This window comes from Mya arenaria, chromosome 15, assembly GCF_026914265.1.
Source record: "Mya arenaria isolate MELC-2E11 chromosome 15, ASM2691426v1".
In the NCBI taxonomy this organism is placed as follows: domain Eukaryota; kingdom Metazoa; phylum Mollusca; class Bivalvia; order Myida; family Myidae; genus Mya; species Mya arenaria.
Window position 1 is genome coordinate 34,306,839 of NC_069136.1, and position 19,571 is coordinate 34,326,409.

The 19,571-nt window shown below is 37.8% G+C and overlaps 2 protein-coding genes across 2 annotated transcripts; both read right to left on the minus strand.

Annotated features, from left to right (window-relative positions):
• Positions 1–278: 278 nt before the first annotated feature.
• LOC128219312 (uncharacterized) lies at positions 279–1,753 on the minus strand. Its single transcript, XM_052927122.1, has 2 exons — positions 1,495–1,753; positions 279–1,306 (listed from the first exon to the last, which is right to left on the minus strand). Exons 1-2 carry the CDS (start codon positions 1,751–1,753, stop codon positions 279–281), a joined length of 1,287 nt encoding a protein of 428 aa, XP_052783082.1.
• Positions 1,754–4,963: 3,210 nt separating this feature from the next.
• On the minus strand, positions 4,964–17,944 carry LOC128219313 (uncharacterized). The gene is made up of 2 exons (XM_052927123.1): positions 16,199–17,944; positions 4,964–5,245 (listed from the first exon to the last, which is right to left on the minus strand). Exons 1-2 carry the CDS (start codon positions 17,942–17,944, stop codon positions 4,964–4,966), a joined length of 2,028 nt encoding a protein of 675 aa, XP_052783083.1.
• Between the last annotated feature and the right edge of the window lie 1,627 nt (positions 17,945–19,571).

Consider the following 19,571-nt stretch of genomic DNA (forward strand, 5'->3'; position numbering starts at 1 on the left):
ATACTATTCTGGATGGTGTTTCATGAAGAATCTTAGGAATTATGTTCGTACCTAAGTATGATTTTCTGTCCTAAGGGATGTTTCATTTTTCAATCAATTATACATATTTTTCTTATAAACATATCAATACAATAGAAATAATAGTCGTTGTTTTAAAAATACATTCTATAAATACAAGAATCTTATTTACAAACTATTCACAAATAATGTTCAAAGAATTCTTATTTTTACTTTTAAAATGTATATTACTAAACACTTATTTCTTGCCAAATACACTTTCATTGAATCATTTTAAACAGTTTCAGCTTTTTAAAGCCTTTCGCACTGTTGGTCACGGCCATTCTCGAGCCATCCCTGGAGACGGCAACGGCGCACAAAAACTTCATGTCGACGTCACATGACGTCAGTATGTACCCGTCGGGCGATATCGGAATGACGGAATTTGTATTCTCACTGCAGACAAATACGGAATCATCGGGGCCCACACAGGCGCCTGTCGGTTCCCGTATCCGGTCATCCTTCACCTCGGTGATCTTGCCGGATACGGTGTTATACATGTAAACTGTGTGAGCAAACCTATCCGTAAGGACAAGACTATTCCGGAATGGTAGGTTGGTGCATCTACTTTCATCAAGCGTATACGTCTTTCCAGGAAACTTCACGTTATCAACGTCGCTCTCCTTGCCGTCCACGTCGATGAATCGGACAGGCCGGGGGCCGTCCATCGTGCTCACTACGAACGTGCGGTCATTCAGGGGACAGATGGAGTAGCAGTAGGTGGACGTGGTAAGTGTCTTCATCAGCGTGATCGTGTTGTCACTGCCCACTGTTAGCAGGCAGACTGTTCGGATATCTCCGGCACTGACGGTTATTGCAATATTGTTATCAGAGTAAGAAGTTACGTCCCTAGGATATGTCTTAAATTTATAAAATGTGTCGAGCCTCTTCAATGTGTCATTCAAGATAAAACATTTACAGTTAGAGCTATCCACGGCGACGATTCTCCCGTCCGGCAGGAAGTCCAGCCCAGTAACAAACGGCTCTCTCTTGTCGTCTCCTGTATTCACGAGATCCATGGTCTTCAACAGCTCCAGACGCACGGCTGATGTTGTCTTTGGCACTTGTGTTTTATTTAATGAGAATAATGAGACATTAGTATTTTTTGTTTTAAAAAAGCTTCCGTTGATTTTTAGCTCAACTTTAACGGTAAAATCATTCTTCAACAAAGTGTCAGTTTGTGTGCTACCTTGTCTTGCGTCCTTTTGTGAATGTGGTTTAGAATGAATATTTCCGGTTCCGTTCCATTCTCACGAACGCTATCCAACATTGCCAAGTGCATGTCGAGTTCTTTCTTCAGGTTTTCAGCCGCATTTCTCCTCGTATTTAGACGTTCGTCTTCCTGTGTGTTATGGTTTGTCATTTCGCTGACAATTCGCGCCTTGGCTTCCTCAATTTTCGTTAATAACTCTTCCTTGTAAATATCAATTTCTTTACCGATTTCTTCAACTCGCGAAACGTTGTTCAATTGATTTTCCTTGCATTTCATTATAACTTCAGAGGCAGTAATAATAGATGCGCGTATCGTTTTCCTTTCAGTATCTTTCACATTCTTAGCGACCTTTGCTATTTCGTGGATATTTTCGCATTTACGATGAAAAGAGAAGGCACATATTTCACAACACAAATCTTCGTGGTCTTCACAGTGAAACATGAACACGCGTTTATGTTCTAAGCACTGATCCAGCCCCTTCATATCGACATCTAGCTTGACACAGGCTTCATGGGCAGCCACGATATCATGGTCATCTACCTTTGTGATGTGCACCTTGTGTACAACACAGCAGTCGTCGCATATATATACCTTGCATGTATTACAGAACAACGAAGCCACCTCTGACCTGTCCCGACGACGACAAGGTTCACACTTGCTCCCGATTCTCGCACCGACGGCGTCACTAGCACATTCTAGAAGTTTATCGTCATTTCTCACTGAAGCCATAGTTTCATGTTAAGTTAGTGCCTTTAAATGTATAAAACAGGCGTGGGATGAAACACTCATGCGCTATCGATTTAAAAATAGTTTAAACCGAAATCCACCCACTTCCGATCGTAAAAAATGTACAATGTTTCAAAAGTCCATATCTTTGATAAGCGTATCTATATCAAATGCTCCTTTAAACGTTCAACAAGGCCAGATAATGAAACTTCTGCGTACAATCTTTAAACTTCAATATTAATTGAATGTGATCGTTTTTAAAAAATATTTGAAATATGGAGGAATATGCATGACTTTGCGTTTACACTTCAGTTAATAAATCCTTGGTTTACAGCATAATATTTTTAATGAATTTCTTTAAAATCGTTTTGAGTTTACACTAGCGCATTCGGTGTCCCCCGCCCCGCCTCCAAAATATTCCAAGTTTACCTTCTTTCTCGACATAGGAGAAAAAATTAATAAAATACACCCAAAATGCACTATTTCGGACTGGACATTGTTCAAATTTGCTTAAGGAAGTATCCCAAAACCTTCATGCCAGCACTATAAGTCAAATAAATTCCGGTTCTGAGGGAGGGGTGCAAGTCAAGGAAACGTCACGCCTCCTCAGTTTAGCCCCCCCCCCTTACGTCAAATCCTGGAGCCGCCCCTGGTTTATTCATGAGAGTTGTGTTTCTATGATCTGAATTATTATAAAGAAAAAAAAGAAATATGGAGAGTTGTTTCCTATTTGGCCAATGCCATCACTTTCGTTTTCTTCACAATAGGACCACATAACTTCATGTAATGTTGTAGAGGACCTTAAGTCGATGCCATTCACCAAATATCAAATATGTTGGCCTGGCGGTTTTGGGCAAGGAATTCTTAAAGCTGCACTCTCACAGATTGACAGTTTTGACATGTTTTATTTCATTTGTCTCAAAATCAGCTGAATAAAGCATCAACAATCATCATTCAAATAAGATACTCCACAATAGAACATTTCTCAATTGTTCGTAAAATGGCCGAAAATTTCAATTTTCTTAAAGTGTTAGCTACGCCCTTAGCTATAAAACATCAATTTTCGACCATAAATATGTAGAACTGCGATCTTACCTTTAGTCAGTCTTCTTATAGTACTATTGTACTGTCATTTACTCATAGGCTCATTTCAAGTCACACAAAATGTCGAAACGATCCATCTATGAGAATGCAGCTTCAAGGTGTTTCCTTATATTAATCTAAGTCAAGCTAGTGATATCTGGTTTGGGGCTAATATTGACCCCAGCCGAGTACTTATAAAATACTAAGGTAGACGATTCCTCATACCAAGTATCAAACCTCTTGGCCTTAAAATATATTCTAAAAATGTTATTATATAAATATGTAAACTATTTGAAAATAGAAGCCAAAAGTCCACGTAGACGATACTAGTATGTACCAACTAACCTCTAGGCCTTGTAGTTTTGGATTTAATATTTTTAAGTGTCTTCGTTGATAAGATCATTTTTAATCCATTTTGACTCCCGGCCCACGGGGCGGGGCAACTATTGTGAACAAATATCCCTTTCCATTGGATTTGACGTTGTGTAGTGTTAAAATCTAAGTAATGCAAATATGTTTAAAAGTTACCGAAGGGGCGGTGACAACTCACATCTGCATAACTTCCAGATTGTTTGGTAAGGATCTAACAGACGATGATACACGAAAATACCACAATCAAATTACTTGGATTCGGACGAGATTATTTTAAACGTGTACACTTACACAATTATATGTCTAACAAGTAAACCTCCCAGGGACAACCTTTGACGACTGATAAATTTGAAATATGTTTGTTAGTAGTTATTAGACCTTGGTTCATACAGATCATCTACAATTGAAGCTTCTAACATGGGTTTTCATATGTGAAAACACACATATTGTAAGCACATATAATACAATAGTTTGTGTACATAAAGATAGCTAAAACTTTTATTAAGAATATGAGGTAAAGATCTAAAGGATTTTTGTAGTATATTCAGGACCATTCCTTTTGATATAAGTGCAAATTTTCTCTTATCTATGAAGAAAATTAAAGATTTTTTACAAAGAACATTTTTTAAGATATGTCAGGTTAATCTATCAATCTTTTGAGGGTGTTTATGCTGGATATAAGCATTGCTCATATAGTGCATTCAGTATTGCCCACAGTTTCCATTCTGTGTACATTGATGATATACAGTGGTTCAGTGAAAATATTGAGTGACATTTAGGAAATTGGGATTAATTTTTATTCTAGGTATTTTAATTTGAGTATTACCTATATGAAATTTATTATGAACAGCTGCTAGCTTATACATTTTGTTGTTGTTACATACAGAAGGGAACTAAAAATAAGAAGTAAATTAAGTTGGCAGATCTCATTAATTATTTATTTTTTTGCCAATCATATACATGGATGTATCAAGCTTTGTCTGAAATGCAGAGGCCATGGTCCTTAAATCCATATTTAATTTTTACTACTTAAACAATTATTAAACAATTCAATAACATGATTGATATACATTATATGTATACAAATCAGCATTCTACCACGGGCGCCATACATTGTCTTTGGACACTTCATTGACTGCATCTGCGTTACATCGGTCAAATGACAAACAACCATCTGACCCCAAAGATTCACATCGGGTTTGTAATTGCCTGTCAGCGGACAGGTCGAAATTTGAAAATCCAGAATCACTGCACTCGAAACTCAAACCCGAAATGCTTGAATTATGTATGATGACGTCATCGTCGCCTTTTGTCATCCGCGAGATCGGCGAATATTCTGGAATTCTCATAGAGGATATTGTGATTTGACTCGTTAATCCAATCAACCGTTCGTCCGATCTTCTCGGTGTTGACATGAACACGGCATGTTGGTTATGGCCTATAATGACTTTATGTATAGGGCTCTTGATTCTCAATCAGCGGAAATCGATTCTCCTCTGCTTCAATCCGTCCTTAAGCAGCCTGACTGCTATTCTGCTTCTGCGCATAGACGCTCCTCAAATGTCCACTCACAATGGTCGCCACTACCGGATCACAAGCGTCGTCTGATACTCTGTATGCGACAGCTTCCCGTAAGCAATCCAGGAAACCGGTCTGGTAAGAGGTTGCGGATGAGGCGGCTTCTGTGGCTTCGTTGGCGACATGGACTGCCCTTTGCTGATGCTGGAGCCGCTTCATATGGAACACGGTGAGCTCCATGTTGTCCGCCTTGTCCACACGCGTCATTGGTGACACCTAAAATAGCATATAATTTGTAAATTTAAAAAAAAACTCATACTTTTGGTGATCAATACTCGCGTTCATCCTATTATGGCATTGACGTTCAAATAGTGGCTTGCGTGCCTATAAGAAATACAATATTAAATGAGGAGTACATGTAGATATACTTCAATAGTATATGCAATGTAAGAAATAGTGTTCATCCCCACTAGGGTGTGGGGTTCGCTCGCAAATCTTAAAAAAAAATAATCAAATGTAAAAAATAGATGAGACATTTAGACGGCTTAGGCTTGTGGCAGTTTATATATTTTCTTCTCTCTTAGAAACTTTGAATGTTCTTGAAAGAATTTATGAATATTTTCTTTCATTTTATCATTCCTTTCTTTGTGTTGATGAAACTTACACATGATTCAATGTAACTTAGTTAAACTTACTTATGCTATTTAGATTACCTTTAAAAGTCAGCTTCGAGATGTCACTTGTTCGGATAAACTTAGAATATATTGAAGCAAATTATACTAAGACTTGACACGTTAATGTGCCTCAAATTAGTTTCAACTCTTCAATGCTTAAATGAGTAAGTATAATTTAAAATGATTGGAACTGAAAACTTCCTTCAATTGAATTTGGAAGCCTCGTATCCTACGGTTCGTTGGTAAGTTATTATCGCTTTATGGGTTATTTTAGAAACAAACCATTGCGATCAATCCTGGCTTCCAAGACCTTGTCTGGCCATGATTATGCACAGTCTCAAGTCTGAGTTTAGACTCAAATGGCAAAATTTCAAATCTTCATTTCATTGTTACTTTCTTTCTAGTTGAGTTTTAATGACGAAAATGGCTTGAGATTTTTTTTTCTATTCGAAATTTCATTAATCTTTGCTTTTATTTTTGTAAAACGAATGAAAAAGATGATTCTTTGAAATTTAATAAAAGTGTTTTTCTGTGTCTGAGTCTAGACTTGTACATGCGACTGTCCGTAATCATATTAGCCAATGAGTCTAGACTTGTACATGCGACTGCCCGTAATCATATTAGCCAATGAGTCTAGACTTGTACATGCGACTGTCCGTAATCATATTAGCCAATGAGTCTAGACTTGTACATGCGACTGTCCGTAATCATATTAGCCAATGAGTCTAGACTTGTACATGCGACTGCCCGTAATCATATTAGCCAATGAGTCTAGACTTGTACATGCGACTGTCCGTAATCATATTAGCCAATGAGTCTAGACTTGTACATGCGACTGTCCGTAATCATATTAGCCAATGAGTCTAGACTTGTACATGCGACTGTCCGTAATCATATTAGACAATGAGTCTAGACTTGTACATGCGACTGCCCGTAATCATATAAGCCAATGAGTCTAGACTTGTACATGCGACTGTCCGTAATCATAATAGCCAATGAGTCTGGACTTGTACATGCCGTAATCATATAAGCCCAAACTCAGACTTAAGACTCAAATTTGCAAATGTGTAACTTTTTTTCAAGCGATAACTGTTAAAATTATAAGCACATAAAAGCTCCACTATCATAAAGATTGATGATGTTGATGATTATGGTAGTTATGGACATTGTTGTTTTGCTTCGTCAATATGTCTATAACTTCAAAACGCATTTTGATCAATACTCATTACATTTTTTATAATATATTAATTCAGTTACGTATTCCAAGACATAAATGAGTTAAATTATTAAGAACAGGCCATGTCAACTCAACACGTTTATTCTTACAAATTAATGTACACCATAAGAACATTTAGGTACCTGATATAGACTCAATGTAGAGGCTCACATGAATTATAGAAAATATAAATATATCGAATAACTTGTTAATTAATCAATATTCCGGCATGGAATTTTGTGTATCGCCTATTTTAACATTCAAAATTATTATTTCTATCGCAGCAAGATCAACCCAATATTAACCGAGATTTCATATACCTGCTTAGATATAAGTTTTGCTAAGTATTTTAAAAGTGTTACATCATGGAATCCGATACACAGTTAAATGATAAACGAGATTAATATAACAAATGAGCTTTTTAGGCTATTTCGTGCCGGATTTCAATTGAAATAAAAGACTAAAATACAATATCCAAATACTGTATCGGTTATGCACCAGTCAATTGTAACCACGGCCTCCCCCAGGTCCGGGGGTATACCGGGGATAGCCGGGTAAATGGGCCGTGTTTTTACTTTCCAGACGGCCCCGCAGTGCCGGGTGAATGCGGTTTTTGTCTTCGCGCCAAATATAGCAGGGAATGGGCCTTACTTAGGGTCCCTGAGGTGCGGGGGCATTTGGCGGGTTTTTTACCAGCAGTTGGTCCCCGCATGGCGGGGATTTTGCCCGGGCTTGGCTGGACAGAAAGTCCCCACTATTTCCCGGACCCGGGGGGGGGGCGTGGTTACAATTGACTGGTGCATTATGAATTTTCGGTAAATTAGTTTTATATTAGTTTGAGATGTTTGATGGGATTATCAGGCATCAAATATTAACATTTATCAATGACGAGCTTATTTGTTGGTTGAAAACCTTAAGGAACCTTTCCGACAGAGACTTACAGTTGTTACATAACACAAGGAAGGCAGGATTACAAGAAGGCGCGCATGTGGGAGTAGGGAGGAGTAGGATGAGGGGTAGGGGGAGGGAGTATATCCTAATCACTATGCATCAAATTTTAACGTTTATCTATGACGAGCTTATTTGTGGGTTGAAAACCTTAAGTACTTTTCCGACGGAAACTCACATTTGTAAAATAATACAAGGAAGGCAGGATTGTGAGGAGGCACGTAAAGGGGAGTTGGGAGGCGGAGGCGGTGGGGGTACACCCTAATCATTATGCATCAAAATATAACATTAAACAATGACTAGTTTGTTTGTGGGTTGAATACCTTAAAGGGACATACCGTCAGAATCTCAAATTAGTTTAAGGCGCACAATTGAGGTTAGTGCCATTACAAAGTTTCAAATTTTAATACCTTATTATGTTAACCTTATTAGTCTTTTTGATAATTAAAAAAAGAAAAAATATGCATGTGATTTGTGAACAGAGAAAAAACAACAAAGCGATATTATGACGCCTTTTAACTGGGGAATTCATAGCCACGTAGCCATTTATAGCAAAAATCCAACATATTTAAAGGCCGAAATTTTTTATCTTTACACACATTATATGCACATTTTAAACATGCATATACAAACAACAAATTTGGCATGAACAGATAGTGTGCGCTTTGAAATAATACAAATACACAAGTTTTGGTACACGTTGATGTTCAGGGTCTTTGAAATGTCCAAGAGGGCGCACGAGTAGTATTGGGTGAGGGAAGGCGGCGCGGTAGGGGGGGGGGGGTGAGGCTTTATAGTGGGAGGGGGTACACCCATGTTTGAAGTATATTTCCTTTTATAGTAAAAAATGATCTTATCTTTATTTTGATAAGTACGAAAGTTGTCATCATATGATTGTGTTATGACTGTTTCTACTTGTTTTAACAAACTTTAGTAGACCAAAAATGTTCTTTTATTTGATTTTTTGCCATCAGATAGTATAATAATAATAATAGTGAATTTTCAATATACCTTATTTAACTTTTTCTTAATAGATATGAAAAATATACTTGCCAGAGCAGAGTGTGCCTCTTTAACGCAAGGGAAAAATGTCCATATAATGGCCTAGATGTGAACTCATATTAACCAACCTAATGGCCCCTATCAGTAAGGGGCATTCATGTCCATGTATATATTTGTCTTTACATGTCATTGAAGTTTATTTGCAAAACCTCTTTTCAAGCAAACTTCATTTCAGAGAAAATGTGTGTCCGGGTGGTCGGCTAGGTAGGAATGCAGAATACCAGTCAGATGGACAGACGAATATGTAGACACGCAGAAAGCCAGACAGATGGGCGGACGCATAACTATAGGCACGCAGCAGGCCAGATATGTGAACGCATGGAGGGTTAGACACACAACATGCCAGACATACGGACCAGACAGACGGATGCACGGATAAGTTGACACGCATCAATTCACACGGATGGACGGACGGATACGTTATGTATGTTAGTAGACAGGAATTCTGAATTTTATTGTATAACCACAAATGTAATTTAGATATTGATTGGTTAAGGAATAGACATGGCGTGCTATTGTTATTCGTTTAAAAATTGTTTAATATTTAGAAGCTTTACATGAATAACGCGTTATATAATCATGGGAAAATGTAGGGTTAAAACAACGTGTACTCTGATGTATTTTTCGTTTGTAATAAAATAATGAAAAATACAGAGACAGGCAAAGTCACCATCTTGAACGAAGACAATAATAATAATAATGCGAAAAATTATTATATAATCATACTTGTTTTACAGATGCACAGAACGTCACTTAACAAAGACGGACGAAACATGCATTAAAATCAATATTTTACAAGGGCCTTATCGGGTGTAAAAATTAAATATATCAATACATATTGGGGAAACCGCCTTGGAACAGTCAGTAAAACAGGAGTCCACTAGGGTTAGAACTAGTTAACTGGTACCCAACCTCACACTTGTCGAAAACGTTCGGGTAACCGCATTGGAACAGTCAGTGAAACCACCCGCTGTCAAGGTGAGTGTTTTACAGACTGCAGTACCGAGCCATGAACACACCTTCATAACACCTGGATAGGTAACGTATAGCCAGACCGGGGCTCAATCCCGGGATCACCCGCTGTCAAGGTAGGTGCAATATAGACTGCGCTACCGAACCTTGAACACACCTTAATAACACATGGATAGGTAACGTATAGCCAGACCTGGGCTCAATCCAGGGACCACCCGCTGTCAAGGTGAGTGTAATACAGACTGCACTACCGAGCCGTGAACACACCTTCATAACACCTGGATAGAAAACGTATAGCCAGACCGGGGCTCAATCCCGGGACCACCCGCTGTCAAGGTGAGTGTAATACAGACTCCTTCATATCACCTGTATAGGTAACGTATAGCCAGACCGGGGCTCAATCCCGGGACCACCCGCTGTCAAGGTGAATGTAATACAGACTCCTTCATAACACCTGTATAGGTAACGTATAGCCAGACCGGGGCTCAAGCCCGGGACCACCCGCTGTCAAGGTGAATGTAATACAGACTCCTTCATAACACCTGTATAGGTAACGTATAGCCAGACCGGGGCTCAATCCCGGGACCACCCGCTGTCAAGGTGAGTGTTATACAGACTGCGCTACCGAGCCGTGAACATACCTTCGTAACACCTGGACAGGTAACGTATAGCCAGACCGGGGCTCAATCCCGGGACCACCCGCTGTCAAGGTGAGTTTGGTACAGACTGCATTACCGAGCCGTGAACACACTTTCGTAAAACCTGGACAGGTAACGTATAGCCAGACCGGGGCTCAATCACGGGACCACACGCTGTCAAGGTGAGTGTAATACAGACTTCGCTACCGAGCCGTGAAAACACCTTCATAACACCTGGATAGGTAACTTTTAGCTAGATCGGGTCTCAATCCTTTGGCCAACCGCTGTCAATGTCAGTGTAATACAGGCTGCTCTACCGAGCTGCGTACACAACTTCATAACACCTGGATAGGTAACGTATAGCTAGACCGGGGCTCAATCCCGGGATCACCCGCTGTCAAGGTGAGTGTTATACAGACTGCGCTACCGAGCCGTGAACACACCTTCATAACATCTGGACAGGTAACGTATAGCCAGACCGGGGCTCAATCCCGAGATCACCCGCTGTCAAGGTGAATGTAATACTTACTGCAATACCGAGCCGTGAACACTCCTTCATAACACCTGCAGTTGATAGGTAACTTTACCATGACAATCGTAAATTACTGTGCTATACCAAAATTGTTTCATGTCCGGTAAAGGTGCCTCAATGATTTTAATGAAAATAATTTTGCGACGAAATCAACATGTCCTTTAAGTTAACCTGCATACGCGCTTTTACCTGTTATCATAATCTTTATCTGTCTAGCCGAAACATTGCACGTAGCTCACATATTTCAAGTGTGCCTTTAAGACTTTGTATCGAGATTAAACACTAGATATGATTATAACATTTTATTAAAGGAGATTGCAACTGTCGTATTAGATTTATTATAAATTATAAATAACATTTTAACTCTGTAATGAAAAAGTTAACATCTCATGCTGGGAGGCGGTTATTTACACTCGTTTGAGTCATAACCTTTCTAATTGATACGCATAAATTAACCTTTTCCCCATATTAGCCTGTTTTTCCTTAACAATTGTTTTCTCTTTTCATAAACAATACAGCTGTGTTGGTTTGAGCTCGCGAACAAAGTTAAGTTAAACGTTATAATAAAAAATCATGTATCGGAAAGCCACGCCCTTTTATTTATATTAATAAACTATTATGTTACCTTAAAACATACACAATTTGATTGTTTTCTATTAATTTATGAAACAGCACTTTTTAGTTCAGTTTATTGAACTCATATTCTATTAGAATATCAGAACATATCAGGATTGTAGTTTCCTTTAAAGGCGCATAATATAGGTGTTTAATGCATATCATGTTTAACTCATATAAAGGTATAAGCCTATTTAAATAATTGTTTTAATTGATAGCTACGTGGCCACATATTCAATTGTTAAAAGTAACGCCAAAATATCGCTGATATTTCTTTATCTGATCCTAAATCATATGCATTTCCTATTGTTTTAATCATAAAATTCGAGTTGGTTAAATACGATAATGCATAAAAATAATAAAAACAACAACAACAACGTTTTTTCATCTATATTGTGCGTCTTTAATATTGAGACATATACAGTCGAACCCGGCTATGTCGAAGTATTATTTCTCGATGTTCTTGTTGTTTCAAACTTTTTTTTAATGTGATAGGGTAAGTAAGACAAATTTTGTATTTCGGATAAATCGAATGTTTGTTCTCTTGAAGTATTTTCAAAGGTCCCAAAGACTTTGACATTGCGAGTTTTGACTGTATTTACATTGGATATTTGTTTCTTATACTATTAATCAAGGTTTACATTAAACTGTATATGCTACTATGTAATCTAATCAGATTTTTGTAATATTGAACTTTTCACTTTGCATCCCAACTCTAGTATACGAGATATATCGGGAAACAATCTTTAAGAAAAATAAAATCAACAATTGTATTACCTTATATCATTAACATGGCTACATTGTTCGATTGAATCCTTACTCAAATATAATGTGTGAGATAATTTTACTGCGATTATTCTTTTGATGTTATTTATTTATGTAGATAATCAGATAATTATGAATGTTTTACAATTTTAAAAGTAAAAATCGTCCATTTGGTTATGTACGTGAAGTTAGTAGCTACAATAATGAGCGATCAGGGATACTTTTTTTAATATTTTGACATTTCTTATGTACCCCTGTAATCAGGGATACTTGTTTTTATTATTTTGACATTTCTTATGTTCCCCTGTAAAACAAAATCGTCAAAAGACTCGTTGACGGCCATTTAGGTGGACTAGTGAAGTTAGCGGCCTAGCGGCCTAGCGGCGTGAAGTTAGCGGCGTGAAGTTAGCGGCCTAGCGGCGTGAAGTTGGCGGCTTAGCGCCTATTTTGTTCTCTATTTCAAAGCAATTGCTAATGCGTTTTTTTTTGGGAAAACAATGATAAATCAAAGTTTTGTATTCACACATTAACATAGCGGCCTTATTGTTTTTTTTATTTAGAGCATTGTTTATACGTTTTCTTAATAAACTGATAAATTAACTGTTTTAATGCATATTTTTTCAAAAAAGTCGATTAAGCACTTCAGCGGCCTAGCGGCGTGATGTTAGCGGCCTGGCGGCCTAGCGGCCTAGCGGCCTAAAATGGTTTCCTATTTCAAAGCATGTATACATGTCTGTTCTTCCTAAACAATGATATATTTACTGTTTTTATGCACAAACTATCACTCTGAAGCAATTATCAACATTTTTTTTCAAAAAAGTCGATCAATGCAAGCAGTCAGCTATTTTAAATCATGTAAACATGCCTGTTCTTCTAAAACAATGATATATATTTACTGTTTTTATGCACAAATTCACTCTGAAGCGTTTCCTCAAAACTCGCTGCCTAAAATTATCCATTTCAAAGCAATTGTTTATGCGTTTTCTTAAAAAAACGATAAATAAATGTTTTTGATTCAAAAATTAACATCCTGAAGCGATTGTCAACAATTTTCTAAAAAGTCGATCAACCAGTTCAGCGGCCATGTATACATGCGCTTTTTTCTAAAACAATGATAAATCTATGGTTTAACAATTTTGCTAAATACAAAAAAAAAAATACTGATATTCGCTGAAATGGATTTTTTAGGCAGCTTGGTCGAGTTTTGGGGAAATGCAGGTTTTCGTTAAAGAATATTGATTTGTGAATAGAAACCATAAATTTATCATTGTTCTAGAAGAAAACGCACGTATAAATGCTTTGAAATAAAAAAAATAGGCTGCAAGGCCGCTAGACCGCTAACTTCACGCCGTTAGGCCGCTAACTTTGCGCCGCTAGGCCGCCAGGCCGCTAACTTCACGCCGCTAGGCCGCTAGGCCGCCAGGCCGCTAACTTCACGCCGCTATGCCGCCAGGCCGCTAACTTCACGTACATCATAGATAATTTTACAAATATATTAACATTACAATTATATAATGAAGTGAACGGCATCAAATGCATATAATACTTGACATATAGATAAGGCCAAAAAAGTTCTTCATTTCCGCTAACATCTCCAAAATTATAAGGGTAGCTGGTAGGCATTACTTTTATTCAATTTTTGTTTTAGAGAACCGGGATTCTGTACCAGACCGATCTGTATTAGGGTATATCACGTTTAAAGAAAGAACATGAGTATGTTATGTTCATATTTTATATTGAAAATATTCACTTTTAAAGGAAATTACGCTAAAAACTACACTTCGGCCAAAAAAAAGTGTTGGGTCGGGAGGAAAATATACCGTCAGTGGGGTTAGAAGAAACAAACATTACTTTTTACGCATGATGATAAATCATCAAATCTATCTCAATATACTTAAATATGTGACACAAATAAATTTTTAATATCATGCATATTTTGAAACAATTTGATCACGATATATTAATGAATATCGAAAAAGGGCATCTAATGTTATATATTAAATTAAAAGGTTTATAAACAGGCACTGATGTCATTTAAAAAAGTTTCATTCAACGTCCTGAAATAATTAAACAAGATCATCATCATCATCATCATCATCATTATCATCATCATCATCATCATCACCACCATCTTCATTATCATCATCTTCAACAACAACACCACCACCACCACCACAACTACTTCCAACACCAGTTTTATCATCATCACCAGCAGTAGCGGCTTCTTCATCGTTTATCATCATAACCATCATCATTTTCTGTAGCAGCACCACCTCCACTATCACCAACATCACCACCACCAATTGAGACGCAGCTTTCTTTAATCGCAACACAAGGAAACAACTCAAATAATATTTACATATTTCTATTTCAATAACTTCAGTATCAACCAAAGCAAACATACATCTCAATATTCATAGGTAAACTAAATCAATCAACATTCATCTCACAAGCAATAATGTAAAAAAGAGTGACTATATTTCAAACAAACATCCTTTTTATACTAGAGCAAGAAATGTTAAAATCTTGAAGCATGAAAAACCTTACTGGCGGAGAACTTGACAGGATTGGAATTCAGGAGTGAAATCAGGAGGTTAACAGCAGTGAAATCAGGAGGTTAACAGGAGTGAAATCAGGAGCTTAACAGGGGTAAAATCAGGAGGTTAACAGGAGTGAAATCAGGAGGTTAACAGGAGTGAAATCAGGAGCTTAACAGAAGTGAAATCAGGAGGTTAACAGGAGTGAAATCAGGAGGTTAACAGCAGTGAAATCAGGAGGTTAACAGGAGTGAAATCAGGAGCTTAACAGGGGTAAAATCAGGAGCTTAACAGGAGTGAAATCAGGAGCTTAACAGGGGTAAAATCAGGAGGTTAACAGCAGTGAAATCAGGAGGTTAACAGGAGTGAAATCAGGAGCTTAACAGGGATAAAATCAGGAGGTTAACAGGAGTGAAATTAGGAGCTTAACAGGAGTAAAATCAGGAGCTTAACAGGAGTGAAATTAGGAGCTTAACAGGGGTAAAATCAGGAGCTTAACAGGAGTGAAAACAGGAGCTGAACAGGAGTGAAATCAGGAGCTTAACAGGAGTGAAATCAGGAGGTTAACAGGGGTAAAATCAGGAGGTTAACAGGAGTGAAATCAGGAGCTTAACAGGAGTGAAATCAGGAGCTTAACAGGAGTGAAATCAGGAGCTTAACAGGAGTGAAATAAGGAGCTTAACATGATTGAAATCAGGAGCTTAACAGGAGTGAAATCAGGACCTAAACAGGAGAGAAATCAGGAGCTTATCAGGATTAAAATCAGGAGCTTATCAGGATTAAAATCAGGAGCTTAACAGGAGTAAAATCAGGAGCTTATCAGGATTAAAATCAGGAGCATATCAAGAGTGAAATCAGGAGCAAATAGTTTAAAAATTTATAATTTATATAGGCTTAGGATATTTCACTGTGCAAAATTGCTAAATGAACAATATAAAAGATGTTCTCCGACATATAATTTTATTATTTAAATGATAACGTTGAATTAAGCTATAAGTAATGCTATAAGTTTCATCATATAACAATCAATTATATTTAGAAACATATTTATCTTATAAACATATCAATACAAGACAAATAATTGTCGTTGTTTCAAAAATACATTGTATAACTACAAGACTCTTATTCACAAACTGTTTACATAGAATGTTTAAACAGAAATTTATATTATTTTACTTTCATAATAAATTATACAAAACACTTGCATTTATTTTTAATCTTGACAAATAAACTTTTATATTATTATTTGAAACAGATTCATTTTTCTCACGCCATTCACACTGTTGCTCACGGCCATTCTCGAGCCATCTCTGGAGACGGCAACGGCGTACGGATACTTCATGTCCACGTCACATGACGCCAATATGTCCGCGTCGGGTGGTATCTGGATGACGGAGTTTGTGTTCATACTGCAGACAAACACGGAGGCATCTGGGCCAGCACATGCGCCTGCCGGTTCTCGTATCCGGTCATCTTTAACCTCCTCGCCCTTGCCGGATACGGTGTTATACATGTAAACTGTGTGAGCAAACCTGTCAATAAGAACAAGCGTATCGCGGGATGGTATGTAGGTACATTTACTTTCACCAAGCTTATACGTCTTTCCAGGAAACTTCACGTTGTCAAAGTCGCTCTCCTTGCCGTCCACGTCAATCATCCTGGCCGGCCGTGGGTCGTCCCAAGTGCTTACCACGAACGCGCGGTCGTTCAGGGGACAGATGGAGTCGCAGTAGGCGGACGTTGTCAGCGTATTCATCAGCGTGATCGTGTTATGCCTGTCTACTGTCAGCAGGCAGATAGTTTGGTCATTAAAGGTTACTGCAATATTGTCATCAGAGTAAGAAATTACGTCCTTAGGATATGTCTTAAATTTATCAAATGTGACGAGCCTCTTCAATGTGTCACTCAAAATAAAACATTTGCAGTTGTAGTGATCCACGGCGACTACCCTCCCGTCCGGCAGGAAGTCAAGCCCAGTAACAAACGGTGCCGTATTGTCGTCTCCTGTCTTCACGACCTCCATGGTTTTCAACAGCTCAAGACTCACCGGCCTTTGTTGGTTTGTTTGTTGCTCGTCTGTAGAGCTTTTTACTGCATTGGTAACACCGTGTCCATTTAATGAGTGTTTGTTTGGCTCTTGTGTTTTGCTTAATGAGAATAATGCGAAATCAGTACTTTTTATTTTTAAAATAATTTCGTTGATTGTTAGTCCCATTTTGACGGTGTAATCATTCTTCAACAAAGTGTTCAGTGATTGTGCTGCCTTGTCTTGCGCCCTTTTGAGAATATGGTTTAGAATGAATATTTCCGTTTCCATTCCATTATCGCGAACGCTATCGGACATTGCCAAGTGTGTGCCAAGTTCTTTCTTCAGTTTTTCAGCCGCATTTCTCCTCGTATTTAGACGTTCTGATTCCTGTGTGTTATGGTTAGTCATTTCGCTGACAATTCGCGCCTTGGCTTCCTCAATTTTCGTCAAAATACCTTCATTGTAAATATCAATTTCTTGTATGATTTCTTCCACTCGCGAAACGTTGTTCAATTGATTTTCCTCGCATTTCATTATTACTTCTGAGGCAGTAATAATGGATGCACGTATCTTTTCCCTTTCATCATCTTTCACATTCTTAGCCACCTTCGCTATTTCGTGAATATTATCGCATCTACGATGACGAGAAAAGGCACATATTTCACAACACAAATCTTCGTGGTCAGCACAGTGAAACATGAACACGCGTTTATGTTCGATACACTGATCCAGTCCATTCATATCGACATCTGGCTTGACACAGGCTTCATGAGCAGCAATGATATGATGTCCATCTACGTTTTTCATGTATAGCTTGTGTCCATCACAGCAGTCATCGCATAGATATTCCTTGCATGTATTACAGAACAACGAAGCCACCTCTGACCTGTCCCGACGACGACAAGGTTCACACTTGCTCCCGATTCTTCCGCCGTCGATGTCACTACCACATTCCTCAATGTATTCATCCATTCCTCCGGTAGCCATGGTTTTCTTGTTAAGTGTATATCCTCTAAAGTTTAAAAAATGTATAAATCTTCCGTACCTGTTTATCCGCTGGGACTATATCACAATACAAATATCAATCTACTTTCGTTTTAGTATAGTTCACTATGCATTCGCCTCCAGGTAAAATATTATCAGTCGAAAGACATCTATACTTTCGATTTAGATATGCTCACTGTGCAGTGACGTTTTATGTACATGTACAGTGTTTAGAAAGGTCGGTTGTAAGATAGCGTTAACTACCATGTACGTTAATTAGTATATGATCAATAAAAGATTCATTCTAACATATAATTTGGTCAAATTGGACATTTATAGGGTATGAATAATGCGTAGTCGGGACAGGAATGTAAATCTTTAGAAATTTAAGTATCGCAATTCAAAATTTTAATCGTGAATTTCATAACAACACAATCTGCATGATCTTGCGAACATGACCTATCTTTAACGACCCCATAAACAGTATCACATTCCTAACAAGAACTATAAACAACAATATATATATATATGAATACTTTTCGGTTGGAAAGGTAAAGCTCAACTTAAAACTGGTAAAAACCATGGCATTGTTTTATCAGACTCTTAAGCAGGGGCGGATCCAGATTTGACGCAGGGGGCGGGGGTTGGCGTAATGGATACATAATTTCTCTACTTATTGACATGAAATATTCTGTTGTACTATTTCAGGGGTGTCAAGCATCGGGTGCCCTGCCGATTCCTATAATGCTTATGGCATTTTATTAGCACTCAAGAAGAACAAAAAAGATTTAACCTATCCATTCACTATCGAACCAAGACTGGGAATCTCATGCCAATTAAAGGCTTTGTCACAACTATCGAATCACGAATGGAAATCGCACTCAAAATATTCTAAACTATCTAATTATTTTCGAAACATGCCTTGGAATCCCACTCCAGAAAAACTCAAACATTTAAAGCTAACTTAACAGTATCAATACACGCCATTAAATCTCACTCCAGGAACACTCAAAGCAGTTAAAGCCATCTCAAAAATATCGCGTCACTCGTGTAAATCGTGATTTACAATATATTTATACATGTAAAAAAATGAAAAAATATAATGAAAGTAACAAGCTTACAATGAATACTGAAGTGCCAATCAATAACAATGACCCTGCTATAAGGTCTAAAGTCAAAGCCCTCGGACGATCAAAAGATTGTGAGACAACGTACAAAACAAACGCAGTCATGGCACGAACAAAAAAAACACAGTCATGCCACATACAGTACAAATCAGACATGCCACATACAAAACAACACAGCCATGCCACATACAAAACAACACAGTCGTGCCACACACAAAACAACACAGTGTTGCCACATACAGTACAAACAGTCATGCTACATACAGTATAAAACAGTCATGCCACATAAAGTACAAAACAGTCAGGCCATAAACAGTATAACACAGTCATGCAACATACATAAAACACAGCCATGTCACATACAGTACAACACAGTCAGGCCATAAACAGTACAACACAGTCATGCAACATACAAAAAACACAGCCATGTCACATACAAAACAGCACAGTTATGCCACATACAAAACAACATAGTCATGTAACAAACAAAACAACACAGTCAT